Source organism: Oryzias melastigma, linkage group LG24 (assembly GCF_002922805.2).
Source record: "Oryzias melastigma strain HK-1 linkage group LG24, ASM292280v2, whole genome shotgun sequence".
NCBI lineage: Eukaryota > Metazoa > Chordata > Actinopteri > Beloniformes > Adrianichthyidae > Oryzias > Oryzias melastigma.
Window position 1 is genome coordinate 4,549,718 of NC_050535.1, and position 20,735 is coordinate 4,570,452.

The window sequence follows — 20,735 nt, forward strand, 5'->3', positions numbered from 1 at the left end:
CCTCACCACAATATACATGTCACCACCAGAGGGCGCTGGTGAGCCCAGAGAGTGGATGTGACACCGAGGATAAAAAATAGTAGAATTAGCGGTAGCAAAACCAGAACAGCCGTCCCGCTACTCTTTACTGTTGTTTAGCATCAATTTCTAAATTAAGGATTTGGTTTTTAAACTCATAAACTCGAGAATTTGTTTAGACACGTCACTGGTAGTGATCTCCACTGAGACAGAGAGACTTTAACACTGAAGAAAGAAAAGGAAGACTTCTACAAAGAACATTCATCGTTCAGAAGGAGCAGCGCACAGACTTCATTCATAAGTAAAAGTAAGTCAATAACAATTTTGATTTTTTTATACTACAGTTTGTAAACAGAAGTAAAATGTTGAATTGAAATTTTGAACAACACTTTGTAAATCTTGTAAATCTGACTGATGACGTCATGTGCCTCACCAGCCGTGAACTTCACTGCACGTCACTGTATAGTAACTGGTATGCACCAAGTACTATCTGGTGTGCACTAGCTAGTAACTGCTAAACATGATATATGAACTGGGGAGCACCAGATAGTAACTGTTGAGAGCAAACTAGTAACTGGTGTGCATAAGAATTTTTTTCCCCTTTAGGGGCTCCGTGTATTTCGTACTGACCAGAATTTTTTATTATTATTATTAAAATAAGATTTGTTGGTAAGACAATTCTTTTTACTCAATTGGTAGGTTTTTATTTTTTTTAATTTCTAAGTAAAAAAAACAAAAAAGAGAGAGATAAAACATAAAAAGAGACAGTGTGAAAACAGGAAATTAACTGTTTCATCTTAACCTCCAGACGAGAAAAAAAAATGTTTAGACAACAACACTGTTTTAATCAAAAAAGTTTAATTTGCATAAATATTTACAACAGATGGTTGATAACTTCAGTTAGGGCAAAAATATTCAAAGATTTCAGAACAGAAAGTAACATGATAAAAACTGTCCAACGAATTTATAGAAAAAAAAGTACACCTTTATTTATAGATAAATTAAAAACTGAAGTATTCTGTTAAAAATAAAAACCCAAAATGCTGTTCTAATAGTCAGCAATGAAAATACAAAATAATACATTCATTTCCACTATCCTGCATGCTATCTGAAGATCTTACATAATGCTGACAAAGAACATTAAACAACAGAAACATGGTCAAGAGCTAAAAATAGTTCCAATTAAATTAGGCATTTATTATATATTTATATATATATATATATTTATATATATATGTATATTTCTGTACAAATGCTGGATATTTGGCATTATGTTCATCATCAGTATTGATATATTTAACAAATTTCAAATAGCTTTAAGGTAACTCTTTTTTATTCACCTCCGGAAACGCACAATTGGCCCTTTAAGGTTTAAACCCACAACCATGACACAAGACTTTTTTTTTCCTCCACCAAAGGAAATCAAAGCTGCACTTTTTTGTAATTGTAAAACACGGATGATCCTGACAGTTTAAAAAAAGAAAAAAAAACATGGAAAAGCTGGAAAAGACGCCAAGAGTCAATCTAGTCTGAAGGCAAACCCAAAACAAATGACTTTCCAAGTGAAAGTAGTCATAAGAAAACCTTTTTTATGAACATATAGAGAAGCTTTCATCTAACATGATGCCATCCCAACTTTTCTTTTTAAAAATGATTATTTAACATTAATGCTGAGTTTTAATAATTTTGGTAGATGTCAAGTTTGTGGTTAACGAGTCATAATTAAAAAAATAATCAATTTTAGTTGTTTCACTCTGACTTCACAATTACAAGTCAAAACCGAATCAAATCCAGTTATCTGGCGAGTTTAAAGGTTTAAAATCCCTCAAAGTGTTTCCTAAACAGTTGAGAAATCTTCATTCTTCAGAGTCCAAGAATTTAAAGGAGTGTTTTACCTTTAAAGGGGAATTATGGATTAAAAAGAATAAATATTTAGGAGTCTGAAGATACAATTTCTTGGAATTTTTTGCTAAAAAAATTGTAAAAAAAAGTGATAATCTGTGACATTATAGACCCAAATCAGAGTTCTCAGCCTCCTTAATCACTGAAATGCTGTATTTCTGGTTTTAACCAAAGCAACATCTTAAAAAGAAACACCCCTAAGACAATAGGAACTCTTGCTGTAGCTAAAATAACAAAAACTGACTTGTTTTCTTTCCCCAAACTAGTCAGTTTTCATAGAAAACTTCCAGAACCTGTCAACCAAAAAAGCAAAAGTTGAGGGAATCAAATGTTGGATTTATTGCTTGAATCAGACGTTCACACCGAGCTCGTGTGAGGCTGGAATCAAATGCTCAGCTTGTAAAAACAGACTCCTAAGGCATCGACAAATACAGAATTTGTGACAAAAAATCATTTGTGAGCCGTAGCATGTATGACAATAATGTCAGAACATATGGTTGTGCTGATTGTCAGAATTGAAATCAGTAAAACGAAAGAATAAATAGATGTTATTTCAGCACCAATAAAGACTCTTGTGAGGTGTATCTTTAGTGCAGCAGTTAAATTAAACAAAATAAAAGTTGTGAGCAATCAGCGTAAAATTTCAAACGAAAGTTGGTCTCTCTTTACCCTGTTTTGCGAGAAGCTAACGGACACATTTTCTTTCAATACACAACAGCTGATCAGCAACCGAAAATACTGCTGCATAGTACACACACACAACAATGAAATCTCCAAATTTGAAAACATTCAACCATGAGGTAAAAAGCTGTACATGAGCCGTTTCTCTTCTTTTTAAAACTATTGCACTTTTTTTTTTCTTTTTTGCTGGTCAAGTTTTTTCCGCCTTCTTAAAAACACAATAGCACACATCTCCACAATTCACATTTTACCTTTATTCTGAAAATGATGTAAGCAAGCCATTAAAAATAGAAGGAAGAATAAAGGTGTCACCAAATACTTGTTTTAGATCATGTTTGTGCTAAAGTTTCTTAATGTTTTTTAGTCTGTAAAATAATGTAAATTCATTAAACTCAACCAGTTTCCAGCCCTTTGTGACGGTACAAACTCACACTCTGAAAGGGGGTTGCAGCTCGCTCGCGTACCTCAACCCGGAGAAATATTCACACAGTTCTTTGACAATCAAACTGTAAGGCACCTGAGTATTTATAATGAACAGAGTTGCCCAACTTCAAGCCCCTTATAGCGTGGAGACTCAAAAGAACTGTTTTCAATGATGGATATATGACAAAAATGGTATAAAGCAGCCCTGCATGGTGCCACAGCAACAATATTTTATTGTACATCTGTTAGTTTTACATGCAAACTAAACTCTACATAAAGACCATATTCCAGAAAAGATGACATTCAGAATGTTTAAACTTTCAAATTTGTTAGTTTAATCTTTAATATTAATAACATACTAACATACTAATAACATACTTTTATTCTCTAATCAATTCAATTAAATGTGTATTTTTTGTAAGTATTAGATATTAGAAAGGTGAAATTATCTGAATTGTAATAACCTTAAAATTCACTGTTCAAAATATTCATAAATCGAAACAATAATTTGGTAAGAAGCTTACAGAATTAGCCCAAAAAGTTGCTTTTATAGTAATAAGCAACATTTTGCTCAGAAATTATTTATTTATTTATTTTTAACACAGTGGTTTTTGTTTAATCTAAAAAAGCAAAAATAATAAATAAAACAATCAAGTGGCAGGATGTGATGTCATAATTCGGAACTTTTTCTTTGTCGCACTCCAGAAAAATTACATTTTATATAAAATACATAAATTAGATACGTTTTTAGTAAATTTAATTTTTTATTTGCTCAAAAATAAATAGAATTTGGTTTTGTTAGTTTAAGGTCACATATCCAAAAATGCCACAGTGCAATGACCTAAGCATACGTTTTTTTTAGCACAACTGGTGGACGTTGTAATCGGGTGGTTGCGGTTGCATTTTTACATGCTGTGCGGTTTTAGGAAAAAGTTCAGATTGAAAGGCAACCGGATTCTTTTTTTACATTAGTCAGTGGCCACCCAAGCACATTTCGAAGTTGGCAAGTCAGTGGCAGTACAGTGGCAGGGCTGCCACCTGCCTGCCACTGGACTTCCATCCCCCTGCCACTGGACTGCCACCCCCCTGCCACTGAACTACCTCTGGACTTCTATCCCCCTGCCACTGGACTTCCATCCCCCTGCCACTGGACTGCCACCCCCCTGCCACTGAACTGCCACTGGACTGCAATACCCCTGCCACTGAACTGTCAACTCCCTTCCACTAGACTGCCACCTCCCTGCCATTGGACTGCCACCTCCCTGCCATTGGACTGCCACTGGACTGCCACTGGAGTGCCACTCCCATGCCACCTCCCTGCCACTGGAGTGCCACTCCCCTGCCACCGAATGCCACCTGCCTGCCACTGAACTGCCACTGGACTGCAATACCCCTGCCACTGGACTGCCACCCACCTACCACTGGATTGCCAACCCCCTGCCACTGAACTGTCAACTCCCTGCCACCCCCCTGCCACTGAACTGCAACTGGACTGCCACTTCCCTGCCACTCGAATGCCACCTCCCTGCCACTGGACTGCCACCCGCCTGCTACCGCACAACTTGGAGTTTCGCAGGAAGGCAGCAGCACAATAATTGATGGATTGGAAGATCTCAAAGGTCTCCAAAAATTGTCTGACGATCGCCCGATCTATTGTCCAGCCACCCACCTGCCCCTGTGCTGCTGTCCCACTGCCACTGTGATTGGTAGAAATCGTACGGTAGCAGCACAGACCATCGACAAGTGCTGTTGACATGGACCAACAATGACCAGACGTCAATGTGGCAATCACAGAAACTGTGGGTCTAAATGGTGATACAGCATTGATGCAGCAGAAAACTCATCCTGGCGTTGATAGCATCACTATGGACTCAGAGACCTGCGTATTGACGAATTGCGGTTGATGCTAAGAAGAATATAAAGAAAGCAACATTGTGCTTTCTTGGGAAGCATGTTGTCGAAAAATGTGTAAATTTGCAAATTCATAATCTGTTAGCTCAAAATCTTAGTTACGAATAACCAGTGGTGCAGAATGGCCTACTTTTAATATACCCCAGAGTTACCGCCATCCAGAGACACATCGTCCAATCAGAGCTGCCACCACCCACCTGGCACCCACTTTCCTAATGACGCCTGACAACTGCTCCTGTCATGACTATGCCAATGATTTTTTTTTTTAATTGGGCGGTGGCAGCTGATCTTGAAGATTGTGCCGATGACCGTGGCATCAAAAAGAAAAAAAAAGCAGAAGGTAAGCTAACAGGACTGAACAGTGAAGTTTTCCAGGTTTTGTATTATAAATGGTTTTAGTTTAGTTCATAATTAAATTGTCTCTTATACATTATGAATATCTTTTCTTGAATATGATCTTTTTAGGCTAAGATATTCAAAAAAACATGTTCTTCTTGGAGTGTAAACCATATATGTGTGAGAAATAATCAGAGTTTATGTGGATTCTATAAAACCCAACATCTGTGATGCTGGAACTTCCCGTCAGACCAATGACCGTGAGCGTGTGAATCTGGTTTCTGATCATCCTATCGTTCACTGTGAGTTTGAGGATGGATTCAGATTTAGAGGATTGAATCACAGTTATTGGTCTGTGGATCGTGTTCTGACTGTCAGTCAGGTGGAAGAGCTGTTGGATTGCTGTGATAGCCGTCAGATGTTCTCAATCATTAAATGCACCGAAAGCCCTGCTAGCAGTAAATGGTGAAAGAGGAATACATCTTTTAACACTTCATAATAAGTGTTTCATTTCTGCCTTTAATTATGAGTTAGTGTTGTAAGTAGAAGGCTAAAGCTAGGAAAATGCCCAACAAAGTATTCATCATCTTAAAAAAAAAAATCTGGTTTTAGGAACTAAATTCCATTCCAAAATATGTAAATATATAGATATAGACAAAAATGTTTGTCCAATATTAATTGCACCAATTAGAGCAGACATCTCCTTTATGCTTTTCTCACATTAACTTTCAAAATAAAAGTAGAAATACTTTTCTGGACAGAAAAGAAATCTACGGATTCCTAATCTCTCACCACATGTTCCTAATCTGTGTAATATATTGTTAAAGTAATGATTTAAAATAATGCTGCCTTAAGCCCTTTAGCTTACTGTCTTTCTCTCTTAAAAATAAAAAAAATGGCAGTCCAAATTTAGAAAAAAAATGTGTAAATCTAAATATCGATTGACTCTTAGACCCATTTCTGAATGGAAAAACAAAGAAAACTGTATAGTTTCAAAATGGATTGGAATATTAACTTTTTAGATATATTTTTATGTTAATGTTACCATTTAAATCTGTTTATGCCAAGAAAAAGTAAATAAAATGAGCATTTTGACTGCACAGTAATGAAGTATAAGCAGCAGGAGTTAGAAAATGTTATCTTTTTCTTACCAAAAACTTATATTAATGACATGACAGAGAAATGAAGACAGATTTTAGGCAAAAAATAAAGCAATCGATGATAAGAACTAGCATAAATAATACATTTACATACATCTCTTTCTTTTTTCTTTTTAAATGTCCAATAGCAGTAATTTTTCACAGCAGTCATTCTTAAATCCTACACAGTAAACCAGTTTATATTTGTAAATAAATATTTTACAGTATTTGCAACTTAATTATATTATTTATCATTTGGATTATAAAGCTAAAACCTAAAAAACAAAATTTAAATAGCCAGTTAAGTCAGTTTTAAAGCTGTTGCTTTTAAATTTATAGAATTTGTAATCTTTAAAAAATCTTAAAATAATTAGAAATATATATTAATTTATAGTTTTGTACGGTAAAATTCATTGGATAAGTTAAGTTTGTGAAATTAAGATTATAGATTTTAGGTGGAAAACATCAAATTAGTTGTAAAACTAAATTTAATTTGATCCTTTATTGTTATTTTTACTTTTAAATTGATGATATTAATAAAAAATCAATTTAGCAAATTCAAAATAAAAAGTTTAATTAAATAAATAATTGAATTAAGTTTAAGTTAAATCAGACATTTTTCTAAGTGAACAAAATGATCTCTACATTCATGAGCGTTTGAGTAAGGCCATCAGGTAAAGGTGAGTTTTTTACACCTGTCCAGAAGGGAAACAGTCCTCCAGGTGAGCTGAGCAAATCCCACCAAAAATCATCGCAAAACAAGAGAATACATCAACCGTCGGGTTTCAGATGTTGTATTCAGGTTAAGGAATGAGAAAAAAAAAGAAACATGAACAGGCACTATAATGTACTTATCTTTTGGCCAAAGATGATGTTTTAGATTTTCCTTTAATGTAACGTCATCGCCTGTAATCGTTTCCATCTGATGAGCAAAAGTCCTGGAACACATTTTGTTTTAGAGACCATAAAACTCGTTTCATCACTTTGAAAGTCACCGGGAGAGCGCGTGCACCATATTAGAAGTACTTAAAAAAGTGTCTATGTGTGTGTGTGTTTGTGTGTGTGCACAAGACTGGGTAAAGGACAACAGTTTTAGAGTAAAAAGCAGCACCATTTACTAGGATAAATGAACATCGTTAAAGTGTCTGTTGCACCTGTCTTTCCTATGTGAGCAAAACGAAGGAAACATCCGCCTCATCACCAGAGTAGATGCACTTTCAAAATAATCTTTTCACAAGTATTTTTTACTAGAAATGTTTACTGCAGATTGTGATTTTGGTCACATGATTGATTCTCTAAATAGAATAAGAATCACAATAATTTACACAATGAAAATAAATAAACAAGGTGCAGTTTCTATGACCCATAGAGCAATATGAAATATGAAATTCTGGTTTTTTTTTTCCATTTCTGTTCTTGCATTTCAACTGCAACATTATCACATGAGCTTCATAAACTACATTTCCCTTGGAAATACAAACATGAATATTGTAAGGTGCAAAACTGCATTGTTCCACACAGCCAGGCTGTGCAAAACTCTCTTCAGGTAATAATTCATATTTGTTCTGCAATTGAAATGCATCCAACTGGAAAGAAATGATAGAATTAGTCCCAAACTCTTATCATTTTTTTGGGGAGAATGAAAAAAAATAATTTAAAAAATGACGATTTGGGATCTTAAGCTGAATTTAACCAGCAGCAGTGGTCAACGACACTATTATAAAAGTGCTAAATCTACAGGAATTCTACCTTCACTTCATTTGTGTGAGTTTTGAGTAATTCTTTTTCTTTTCAGTGTAAAAAGTCCCTCGAGAATGGACATTTCAGTGCTCCAGAGGAGTGTAATTAAAATCCTACTAATCATCTCAGTATAAAAAGGAGTGGGTTTACTACCATCTCAGCATCTCCGCCTTCTTCCCCATTTCTTTTTGAAGCTGACAAAACAAAGACTTTAAGGGCGGCAGCAGTGGTGACGGAGAGTGCTGGATTTGGTGGTATGGGCGTGGTGGTGAAGGTGGAGATGAGACCTCAAAGACGAGTCTGGGCTTCGGGGATGTAGATCTCGATACTGTCCGCTCTCTCTGTGGCCGAGTTCTGTCGGAAGGAGGCGGCTCGTTTGGCGGCCATGAGGCGTCGGCGGGCTTCCTGCCGCTGCCGGTCCTGCAGGTCCAGAGAGCGCTCGCGCATCACGTTGCCACGCCCCTTGACCGGTCTCTTTGGCAGAGGTGGTGGCCATTTCTGTTCCTATGGACAAAATAGGAATTGGGTAAACATTTGCTGTAGTTTAATGATGAATAAAAGATGAGTCATCGTTTTTTTTGGCTCTCCAACTTCCTGCTTCCTGCTGCTTCTCGGACCAACAAAGGAACATAAATGTTTGGATCTCACAAATAATTATACCTTCTTCTCGGGGCTTTCTAACAGATTCCACTGGTTATTTTTGATCTCCTGCAGCTCGTCAAACTTGGCAGTAACATCATCGATGGAAAGCTGCAGAAGATCCCAGAATCCAGCCAAGTCCTGAGATGTGGGTCTGGGCATGGCGCTGGGGTCCTGAAAGAAAACAAAAAACAATTTAATTTCAGACGTAGAAACAAAGAAATCCAATTTTTAATGTGTGGGAAAATTAGTATACTTGACGTCTTTCAAAAGAATTTAGAAATGCAGTGGTGAACATCACAATTCTGACCACTGTGGGGCAGCAGAGAGCTAAAATGAAGTCAAAGGAACTTTTAAAATGTGACTGAAATATTACTGGTCAAATCATTTATTGACTTTAAGAAGGCAATATTTTAAACATAAAAAAGACAAAAGCAATTATAAAAAACATTTAATTAAATGAAAATAACTTTCTTGCCCCCTAATTTAAAGGTACATTAAGCAGTTCACTGTCACACAAAGACAAAGTTGAGATTAATGAGCAGCGAACAGTGAAAATAGTTCATAAGTGATGTCAAAACAAGCACAGTAGAAACAGATCTGTATCTGTAAAACCACTGTTCAAATTCAGAAAACAAAAATAGGGGAAATTGCAACAAAATATTACAGAAAATATGATTTTTTTTTAATTTAAATTCCTTTTTATATTCTGTATCTTCCAAGCAATTTACGACTATATATGAAATTTGACACTGAAATTGGGTATTGGTCCTTTGCTTTTTTGCTATGTTGGTGAAGGTTTTCTTTTATCCAGGTGACATCTTGAAGTTGAGTCATGGACTTTTTTTCAAGAAAATCCAAACCAGATGTCACAAAATAAATGAGTGGGCTATTGTTATTTGGGATGGTCACTTTTTTGGGATATTAATTGCAAAAACAATTAGAAAATGCTTAGTATCAAAGTACATCATAACTTTTGGGCTAATTCTTTTTTTTTTATCTTTACTTATGTATATTAATTAATACAAAAAAACATACATTGTGCTATTTGCCTTGACCCCACTCCCCCCAAATGTACAAAATCCACCACTGAACCTGGAGCAAATGAAAAAAAAAAAAAAAAGTTCTTCTTCCATCCACTGAGAACAATGACTCCTTCAGTCTTTAAGAGAAGAAGTGTGTATTGGTCTGTCGGTACAACAGATATCGCGATACATGTCTATCGATATGATACAAGTCTTGATATATCCCCAAACCAGAACAATTTTAAACTTTTTTTTTCAAGTATGACTTAGAAAAAAAACGATATCAAGTTGAACAATTTGCATGATTTGTTCTTTTTAAAAAAATAAATATTTAGCATTTTATTTTGTTATTCTGAATTATTTTAGTGAACTTTTAGTGAGTTTATGACTAGGGGTGTGTTTTGGCAAGAATCTGGTAATACGATACGTATTGCGATACACGTCTCACGATATGATACATAATCGCAATGTATCCCAAGAATGTACCAGAACAATGTTTCCCTTTTTTTTAGAAGAACATGACTTAGAAAAAAAACAAGTGAGTCTATGACTAGGGGTGTGTATTGGCAAGGATCTGGCGATACAATACATATCACGATACGTATCCAGTGATGCAATATGAGTTACAATATATCCCAAGATTGTACCAGAGCAAATTTTCACTTTAAAAAAAATAAAAATAAATAATTCAAGCTCAGTAGTACATGTCTCATAACAGGCTGACTGAACCAATGAGACTAAACGTTCAACACAAGCTGGTTCTCGCGAAATCTTGTTGTTCTAGTGCATTATAGACTCTGAGAGCTGCTCAGGGTCTCAGTGGTGCTGCCAACTAGTGGTCGGAGGTTTAGGTGGAAAACAAAAGTAACACACTGAAGGACGCTCATAAATGATTAAATAATTATAGTCTTGTCATCATTTTAAATTAAAAAAAGTAATTCCAAATGAAATATCGCAATACATTGCCGAAAAAATTTTTCCCTGTTTTAGAGATATGGCCTAATCTCTACAAATGGTCATTTTATCTACTGAATAGGAAAAAAAATAGCACACTCACAAAACCTGACAAACTTATTATTGGTTCTTCTGCATATTTTTTTATTAATTAATGTTCACATAAAAAAAAGCCTGAATAGACTTCTGACTGTCTTATATAGTCTCTCTCTCTATTTTATCTGCAGAACCATTCCATTTATAACATTGGTGTTGTTTAATTTATTCCAACTCTGTGGATACTCCTCAAAATAGTTTGCTGGAGACGTGACATGATGTCCAAACAGCCAGAAAGCGAAGCAGTCTATTATTCAAAGTCTGACTCCCCTTTCATTGTGCTGTCTCTGAGCATTAATGGATAGCCTCAATACAGGTACTGCTTCCTATTGGAATTCCCCTTTCGCTTACAGCACGGTCAATAGCAGCAGGGAGAATGTTCCACTATCGATTCCTGTGGTTTATTTCTGGAAAGTGTACAAGTGCAGCATCAGGACAAGCACCTTTTCAAGCCTCAGAGGAGTGGGAGCTTATCAACAAGTTCACTCACAGTGAACCCTGTTTTCTGTGGAACATAATGGCCTCATGCAAGTTAAAAAAAAAACAAGGATTTTCCCTTAAAAGTCAACCGTAACTTACCAGATTCTGCTGGCACAGCCAGTAAAATTGCTGAAACTTTTGAGACATTAAAAGCTGGGCACTTCCAACAGCACTTCGGATTTTTCCTAAGACTGGAAACAAACAAATTCTGAATTAATTGCAAATTACGTTTTGTTATTTTAAGACAACATAGCATTAGCTCATAAAAAATATCACAGTAGGCTATGTGATTGAAAAAGGTCAGGTCATGAAAGGTCGTGAACAATTTGCATCGTCTAGGTACTTGATTTCAGTATTTCGTGAACATGTGTAACATACATAATTCCTCAGTGTTTCTTGGGTTTGTCATTTGTTGATGTGCCTAGATGTCCACTGAGGGTTTCGGCCAACAGGTCTTTAAGTGAACTCAGTTTTGTACCGTCCAAAATTTTTGGTTGGTTGAGAATACAAACTTTATGAGTAGCTTATACTCAATTGTTACATAAATCTTGCCCAATTGAGCATAATTTTTGCAAGATGCAAAGGCAAATTTGTGGCTTTCCACGACTGTTCCACGCATGTCAATGTTGTATATATCACATTAAAATACGAAATTGAAGCACAAATCAGTACTGACTTGCAAACAAACAATCACGCAAGGTTCATGCATGTCTTGTGTGCTGTGTATACAGCCTAAATTTGTTGATTTTTCACCCCTCTAGCAGTACAACCGAGTCGGGTCTCCCACCCCCCCATTGTCCAACTCGTCCGGGCTGGGAGTTGGGTCACTCCTGGGGCAGTGTTTGATGTGACTCTGGACATGCACCAGGCCCTTCTTGCGGATCTCAATAGTTGCAGCTCCCGCCAGGGGAATCTCATCCTGGTGGCTCCATCCAGGGGTCCCTCATCTTGGCGGCTCCCGCCAGGGGACCCTCATCTTGGTGGCTCCATCCAGGGGGCTCTATCTTGGTGGCCCAATCCAGGGAACCCTCATCTTGGCGGCTCCCACCAGGGGACCCTCATTCTGGCGACTCCATCCAGGGATGCCTTATCTTGGCGACTACCGTCAGGGGTCCCTCATCTAGGTGGCTCCATCCAGGGGTCCCTCATCTTGATGGCTCCATCCAGGGGACCCTCATCCTGGCTGTTCCCACCAGGGAACCCTCATCTTGGTGGCTCCATCCAGGGGGCCCTATCTTGGTTGCCCAATCCAGGGGACCCTAATCTTGGCGGCTCCATCCAGGGGACCCTCAATTTGGTAGCTTTTGCCAGGGGACCCTCATCTTGGTGGCTCCATCCAGAGGTCCCTCATCTAGGTGGTTCCCACCATGGGACCATCGTCTTGGCAGGGCCCTCTCACGTCAGGGGTCCCCCATCTTGGTGGTTGACTTTGAACTCATGCGGACCAGGGGAATCTGACTTAAAAAAAACAAAGCATCACTTTGGCACAAAGCGGATGCTGGCCGGATTTCATTGTACAGGTTTACGTGTTCTTTGCATGGTTTGTTTGTACTTCTTCCATGGTTTTTACGTGGCTCATTCGTGACACATCTGTGAAAATTCCATAACTTTTCTCACTTCTTCCACATATAATCAATTTTCATTTGTGCAACATGTGCAAAGTGTACATAGCGATATTGTGACACACCCTAAAGACACTCACTTTCCTCCGTCAGGTCATTGTCCTCTGCTTCTTGCTCCATGTCCTTGCACCATCCCTCCAACCTCTTGGTTTCATTGTGAAGGAGTTGCATGAACCAGCTCCCATCCCTGCGAAGTGGCGACACTCGGCCCGTGTCCGTGCTCTCCAGGCTGGGCTCCACCAGCCAGGGATCGGGTTGCGGGCTGGTAGGCCGACTGGAAGGTCGGTAGTCTTCCCTGTAACTGAACAGGCCCTGTGTACGCACCGTTCGGATGGCTCCGTACTGAGTCGGAGTGCTGGGCTCAGAGTGGCGACCAAAGCCGCCACCGAACTGCAGACCTTTGTCTTCCATGGAGGGAAAGCCCTCTAGCTCCAAATCTGCCTGGACTGCAGTGGTCACACTGTTGGAGCGCTTGAATCTTCCACGTCTAAGAGAGGGAAACACACAAAATGGAATGTTATAACTTGAACCATAATGCAGAGCTGTACCAAAAACTCACCGTTTCTTGTCTTCCACTTGGATCCCTATAGAATGGAACTGAGGAAGACCTTTATTTTCACTCTCTGTGTCTGTTGCAGGTTCCACCTGAGAAATATCAATAAGAAAACTGTCATTTCCTAGAACTTAAATGCAGACACAAATAGAAACTCACACTGACATTTAAAAGAAAACTGCTGTCTGAATTTATCTCAACTCTTATGAATTTTAAAAAAGGACAACCAAACGAAAAGAAAAATCAAAATGAGAGTTCGGATATTCAACATCATCTGGCAAACACACAAGTAACTTCTAAATGTTTTGATCTGAGTCATTGTCTTACTTGTATACCAATAGAAGAACGTGGGGTTTTGAGGTACTCCTCAGCCTTGGACACCAGCACTGCTTTGTCACATGTCTGCACAGACGTGTGGCTGCCTAAAGACGCGTGCCTCTTGCTTGCTGCTGTCTCCATGACCATGGTGACCGCCTTGGTGCTGTCGAGGCTGTCCATGGAGCTGTAGACGGGGCGGCCGAGGCTGTCTGTGGTCCACAGACCGCCTCGCGGATGCCTGCCCTCCTGGTAGGCATCTTGGGTGGACTCTGTGCTGCTCTGGGCTGTCACAGAGATAAGAGGCTTGGTGGTGGCGCGTGGGGGCACAGGAGGTGGAGTCTTCTTGTAACTTGGTGGATATGACACCACTTGATGGCATAAGCGGGATGAGAAGCCAAGGACAAAGCAAAACAAGGGAAGAATAAATAAAATCGTAATAAAAGTATGAGAATGGAAAAATGGTGCCAGGCTGGCAAACATTTTTTTAAATAGCAAAATGAAAAATTATAGAAATATTTTTTACTTTTTAAAAGCAAATAAAAAAAGCTTTGATGATTGCAGAACCTCAAAGCAGAAGTGGTAGTGCTCATATTTCATTTGCTTTGGAAAAGCAAAATGAAATGTTCGATGTTAAACCAGAAAAAGTTTAAATTCAATGGGAATTTAAAGGTATAAAAACCAAATGGTTAACATATAACTTCTATTTATATCACATAGTTATAGTTGTATAGTTTAAGATATCATTTTGTATAACTTATCTTCATTTATTTTAGAAACTATTTCTAAACTACTGAATTGACCAAACTTTTAGGGAGAGTAAAAGTATTCAATACTTGATCAATCTTACTCCATTCTCCATGGGTAATGGCCACCAAGTCATGTATTTTCATGTCAACGTTCTTGTATGATTTCGAGCTGCTTCACAAATGTATCGGATTGATAGATACAGTTGTTACTTTTCAACTTACTTTCTTGTTCCAGCAGGCGGAGTAACTGCAATTAATTCCATTAATGATAGTTCCGTTTGCTGTACTGCCTTGGGAAATCATATGAATGACTGAAGAGGCAGGTCTAAACATCATATTAGTCTGGATTTTCCCCGAGGCACTATAAGCTTTATATAATTGTTTCTGTCCGTTTGCTTGAAGAGCTACTGAGATAGTATCTATGAAATACATTAGAAAGATACAACAACAAATCCATTTATTTATTACAAATGTAAATCTAAAGGATAATTTGCCACTATAAAGGTTAGTGTCATTTGAAATGTTTGAAATCTTTACAAATGTTCCAATTTTATGCTAAATTTAATCAAAAAATAAAGAGTGAATGCAACAAGTACACACTCCGACAGGGCTGATCAGTCATTCACGCTTTTAATCAATTCCTCCAGCCGTTTTTTTGTGAAGTCTCCTATTCATTAAAACTTTAGAAAAATGTCCAAAAATTAGCAGGGATAGATCACCACGGCAAGATTTGACTGTTTTGTCAGTTCCAATGATGCCTACAGTAGACGCTGCAAATGTACACTATCCTGGATTACACATTCTTGTCCAGGTTTGGTCATCAAAACTATTTTATGTCCAAGTCTGAACAAATGTTTCAAGAAAACATCCTCAAAACAAGTCAAATTAATTGTTGAAGTTATCTACTGACTGTTCTGGAACGACATATTAGATACTCTTGACACTCATCAAGAGAGGTAAAATTAAATGGCAGTTATAAATGAAGCATTAGGCTTTTGGAGACCACAAAATGATTAAACTGAGAACAGATTTATGGCATATTCAATAAAATCCCAGCCTTGCCAACAATTTTTTTTGGGCTTGTTTATTGATTTAAGGAGTAACTTTGTAAATACGCAGTGGTGGCGTTGTGGTAAAGTCTCAGTAAAGACATCAGTTCAAGGTTAACCCTTTTCTTGTCTTGACATTCTTTCAACTATCATAACTCTTCGAAGTAATGTCATGTAAATCAGCTGATTCTGTTGTGAAGAAAAGCGGCTTGGCGCCGTGATTCAACATTTCATGTTAGGAAATGATATCATAAAATTCATACCACCCACAACCAGAAAAGGCGGAGCCTCAGAGATCGAGGCGTCTTTCCTCCAGGTAGGAAAAAAAATTCACGAAAATAACTAATTATTTCATAAATAATGTGTTCTTTAGTGTACCAGAGGTAATACATGATAATATACTTTGCTCTGGTATAGGCCCTTTAAGATGCAACTTCAATTAAGATCAACATTTTTAGATTTTTATTTTTACTGTTCAGCTGACTTCTTCGTAGTTTTTTTTTTTTTTTTTTACCTTTGCTGTGGGAAAGGTTTGATAATTACTACTTCCTCTGCTCTACATACCCACAATGTTTCTACAGCAACAACACAATACAAAGGGAATAATGATCTGACTTCCTCACAGATTAAAATAGCAATGGTTCTGTAAGACACAATGGGTGTCCACTGAAACACAAAGATCTACTCTATGACTCATACAGCTTAAACTCAGCAGTTTCTGTTACTACACAGTGGAGTTATTTGACTTAAGTCCAAAGTGAAAATTAAATGTTTCCTACTGGATCATAAACTGCTTATATTTATTCATTTGTATGCTTCTAAATTTATTTTACTAATAGACTTATTTCATTAACATTTTGACAAGCATATGGTTAAAAAATATGAAAACATTTTTACTATTATTCTTTGGAGTTTCTTCATTCTTTTACAATTTTATTCCCATTTAAACTCAATTTTTAAAAACTCCTTGTCTGTTTTAAAAGTGATCTGAAACTGAATTTAGTTAGAAAAAGAGATATATGCAAAATGAGACCAATTATAACTGTTGATAATGTATATATTGAGGCAAACAGTAATTGAGTGTCAGTGATTGATTCCTCAAGTTGTCCCACTTTGAAATATAAGAGAAAAGTCTGTAATGTTTAGAAAGAATGTGACAGAAGAATCCAGGAAATAAAAATATTAAATTAACAGATTAGGTAGTGTCTGTCCTCCCAATTTTCTATTCAAATTATAAAAAAATTATTTAACTTTGTGTCTATTTTTTTCTGTGTTCTCCATAAAAAAAATGAAAGTATTTAAATAAGAACACTTCAAAACAATTCTTCTTTTCATAAAGTTTCACTTGTGTGTAACAAATCAATAACATTTATTTTTTAGTATTGGGTTTTAATCATTTTTTCCTAAATATACCCTAAATATTTCAACAATTTTGCCTCTTACTTCAACATTTTGTTTTAAAACAAACTCAATAATGCTGTTTTGCAATGTCCAAAGATGTTTTATTTGAGGGTAAATCTTTACAAACACAATGGAAAAGGTTAGTGGATGTTGACCTGGTACCTGGAGGTGGTTGAGCACGGTCCACGCTGCATGCAGTTGGGAGACGAAACTGAATCCCTGCAAGGAACAAGTGTTTCCAGTTAGAGCATTTATGTAGTGAGAAGAAAGGAAGTGTTCATCCACAAATAAACTCCTGGTTATATTTCTTTATAAAAACTAAAAGATCGGCTTTAGTTTTGGCATTTCATTAAATCAAATTTTTGAAGAAGAAGAACAAACACTGATACATTATTTTATTTTATTTTTTAAATCAGGTGTAAAATTGAGTTAATCCACTTAGAAAAAATGTTTGGCTTGTCGTAAATCTTAATGAATAATTTATGTTTATAAAAAATACCAAAATAAAGACTAAGAAAGAGAAAACTCCAATACATTTTTTTTTATCAAGCTCAAAAACTTATATTTTTGCTATTACAAATATAAAAAATATTTTTGTGTCTTTCTCTTTCCACCTGGACATAACTTTGCCGACCGTGCTCATGGGCAACATTCCCATTACTGATTATTGCATTTATTTATGCGTCATAAATCTAAGATGATCGACATGGACTTTTTTTTCTAAACATTTACCTAATAAATAAAAAATATAGCAATTGGTGAATGAGAAGGATTTTCCTAGAAATATGCAGTTAAGTGTCTTTGGTTTTTGAAAAAAAAAATTGAAGCTTTAGTAGCAAAACTGTTTATTTAATGGAATTTTGCCCATCTGCACTATATTATTGCTGTCATGTACTTTGGTTGATGAGTTAAGACAGTTTATACTCATACACAATTAAACATGAAGTGAAACATCACATTAATTCTGGCACATGTGAATTCACATTTGAATTTCTTAAGAGTAACAAAATCTTTATTGTCAACTTTGCATTACCATATCTGCAGGGGCGGACTTACCATTAGGTAAGGATAGGCAATAGTCTGGGGCCCCCAAAACCCCAAGCAGTACACTTAATAAAAGTGCCTAAAATAAATAAATATTTAAATTTTCATAAAAAAAAAAAACTCCAAATCCCTATGATGGTATAATACTAATTATGTGAAAGTGTTTTGTCTTCCCCCGTCCCTCTGCATCAATGGACAAGTCCAGTCAATAGAAAGTTAGCCAGCAGAGAATTAAGTTTTCCCACATCACTACCAATAATAAAATAAACATGTGCCCACTAATCTGTTCCATAAATGTAATTTATATGTTTGTTCCTAATCATTTTTACCCTCAAAATTGTTGTATTTTGCGTATTTCCTGTCCAGTTTCACAAGGCAGTTTTTAAATGATTTCAGCTTTTAGACAAAAATGAAAACATTTGGATTCTTGACATGGATTCTCTCTACTAGTGGACCAATGACGAAGAAGTTATTTGAAGTTTTAACCTAGATGAGGATATATTAAAAAAATTATACAAATGCTGCATAGGGCCCCATTTTATTTTTCGCCCGAGGCCCCCAAACCCCTAAGTCCGCCACTGCACATCTGGCCTTGCAATAACTGCACCTGTCAAAGTAAATAACATTCATAGTAATACGGTAATATTAGGTCTTAAGACTAAAATTCATCTCTTCTATGTCAACATTGCTTAGAATTTATGAGCTTATTTAAAGTTGTATATTGGTGTAACCTGATTTGGGTTGTCTGCGGCAAAAATATTTGGTTTAATCGTCTCATAAAGGAGACGAGAAACTATGAACTGAATGAACAGTTTCAGCAGCTACAGAAATGAGTTTAGAAAATAGGCAAAAACTATTAAAACAAGCCGGGCTCATAATGTAATGATGAAAAACTATGAATGAACAATTTAGCTGATAAAATACTGATTTATAGTTCCAAATATGGCTATTATTGTCAGTATTTTATTTTTGTTTTTTGGTATTTTCTTTATAAATGGTTTCATGCAAAAAAAATAAAAAAGATTTATAATATTTTTTGATAAAAGATATTATTTTGTTTTCTTTATAAATGGTTATAATTTTGGAAACCAAAAAATAATCACAAAAATTTGACTTCTGAGACTCAGACACAGTTCTGAAACAAATTACAAAATGTCATGTTTTTCCTTCTGGATTCATGAGTTTTAGGCTTTTACTTTATATGAAGCGCAATTGCGCAAAACAGCTTTAGTCACACTACTTATTCTCAACAAAAACTGGTTGCACTTCATGTAAAGTTTCACCAACATTTCAAAAATAATTCCATTACAGAAAACATGTAACAGACCTTTACTTGAACCTGTTTCTGCAAGACCCTTTAAATCTTTCGCTCCATTGTGCACTTAATTAAAACAGTCTGGTAGTTGCTTCGTTCCATCCAGCATCTCCGTTTGTGCCAGACTGATTCTTGAACAAAGTAGTGGACTCACGTTGGCAGAGAGGCTTGGAGGATGCGGTCCAGGTTATTCAGGTCTGGGTTGGCTTAATGATGATCAATGAGAGATGAGGAGCGGACATGAGCACGGGGGCTGGAAATGTCACAGAATGAACGTGGAGTTTGGGAGGTCAGAATGTTTTTTAGTTACTATCTATTGGAAATTAAACCAAAAAAGGATAAAATGCCCCAAAAATGTTTTGCTTAAAGGTAAAATATTATTTTTAATCGCAAAATGTGAATGTAGAGTCTAAAAAATATTTATTTATTTTCCAATTTAATAACCAAAGTATAAAACAAGATTTTAACATTTTAAGTATTTTATATTGAAGTAAATCCAAAAATGATATACACTATATTGTCAAAAAGTGTAAAGGACTTTACTTTAACTCTTGAATGATCAAATAACCAAAAAATTGAAAAAATAAACTCATGTTTCCAGAAAGTAACAAATGATTTTTGAACAATAAAGTTTCTGTACTACAAAAAAGAGAATAAGGCAAAAAAAAGTATTTTAACTCTACCAACATCCATTCTAAAAGTGCATAGACTAATGAATGAACGCATGAATGAATGAATGAATGAATGAATGAGTGATGCAACAAATGAATATGACGGATAGGACAATTTGGCCCTAAGGGAGCATATTGGATTCCAAATTGGGCTAATAAATGGGTACATTGAATTTAGAAGATAGTTTTGTGAAGTGTTTCCTCTGCCTGAAAGAATAAGCGTGTTCTCAGCCACATACATATATACATACAGTGGTGATGCCCCCATGGATGCGAGGTGGGTTCACTTTTTTTTTCTTTTTAATGTATGATCATCACAACAATCTGGGAAAAATACATTTTTTTTCCTTGTGTTTGACATTATCACAATAAATTATTAAAACACTTTAATTTTTAAACAAATTTGATCAAAAATATATAGGAAATAAAAGTGTTTAAATAATCAAAATAAAGTTTGGCAACAACTCTATCTGTAATAGTTGTTGAAAAAGTTCAAGGAACACAAGTAGAAAACTCAAATAAATGATGAAAATCATAAGTTAAAATCAATCGTTTGTGGTAAATTGACCCAATAAATTTATATGTGAAAGCTGTTTTGTATTTTATTAAGTTTTGATGATTAATAACACAAAATTGTGAGAAAATTCCACTGACTTGCACCTTTTTTTTTTT

The 20,735-nt window shown here is 36.0% G+C and overlaps 1 protein-coding gene across 7 annotated transcripts in view; it reads right to left on the reverse strand.

Moving 5' to 3' along the window:
- Positions 1-856: 856 nt before the first annotated feature.
- LOC112157713 (disks large-associated protein 2) overlaps positions 857-20,735 on the reverse strand; it is a 92,908-nt gene continuing 73,029 nt past the window's right edge. For 5 of the 7 annotated variants that reach the window (XM_024290623.2, XM_024290619.2, XM_024290626.2 and 2 more), the window contains 7 exons: positions 17,196-17,252; positions 13,847-14,205; positions 13,526-13,611; positions 13,047-13,453; positions 11,444-11,535; positions 8,811-8,963; positions 857-8,654 (listed from right to left, as the gene is read on the reverse strand). In XM_024290623.2, coding sequence (XP_024146391.1) covers positions 8,439-8,654; positions 8,811-8,963; positions 11,444-11,535; positions 13,047-13,453; positions 13,526-13,611; positions 13,847-14,205; positions 17,196-17,252 — 1,370 coding nt within the window. In that variant the 3' untranslated portion in view covers positions 857-8,438. The remainder of the gene's footprint in view (positions 8,655-8,810; positions 8,964-11,443; positions 11,536-13,046; positions 13,454-13,525; positions 13,612-13,846; positions 14,206-17,195; positions 17,253-20,735) is intronic. The other 2 variants (XM_024290624.2, XM_024290627.2) reach the window with 1 other exon arrangement.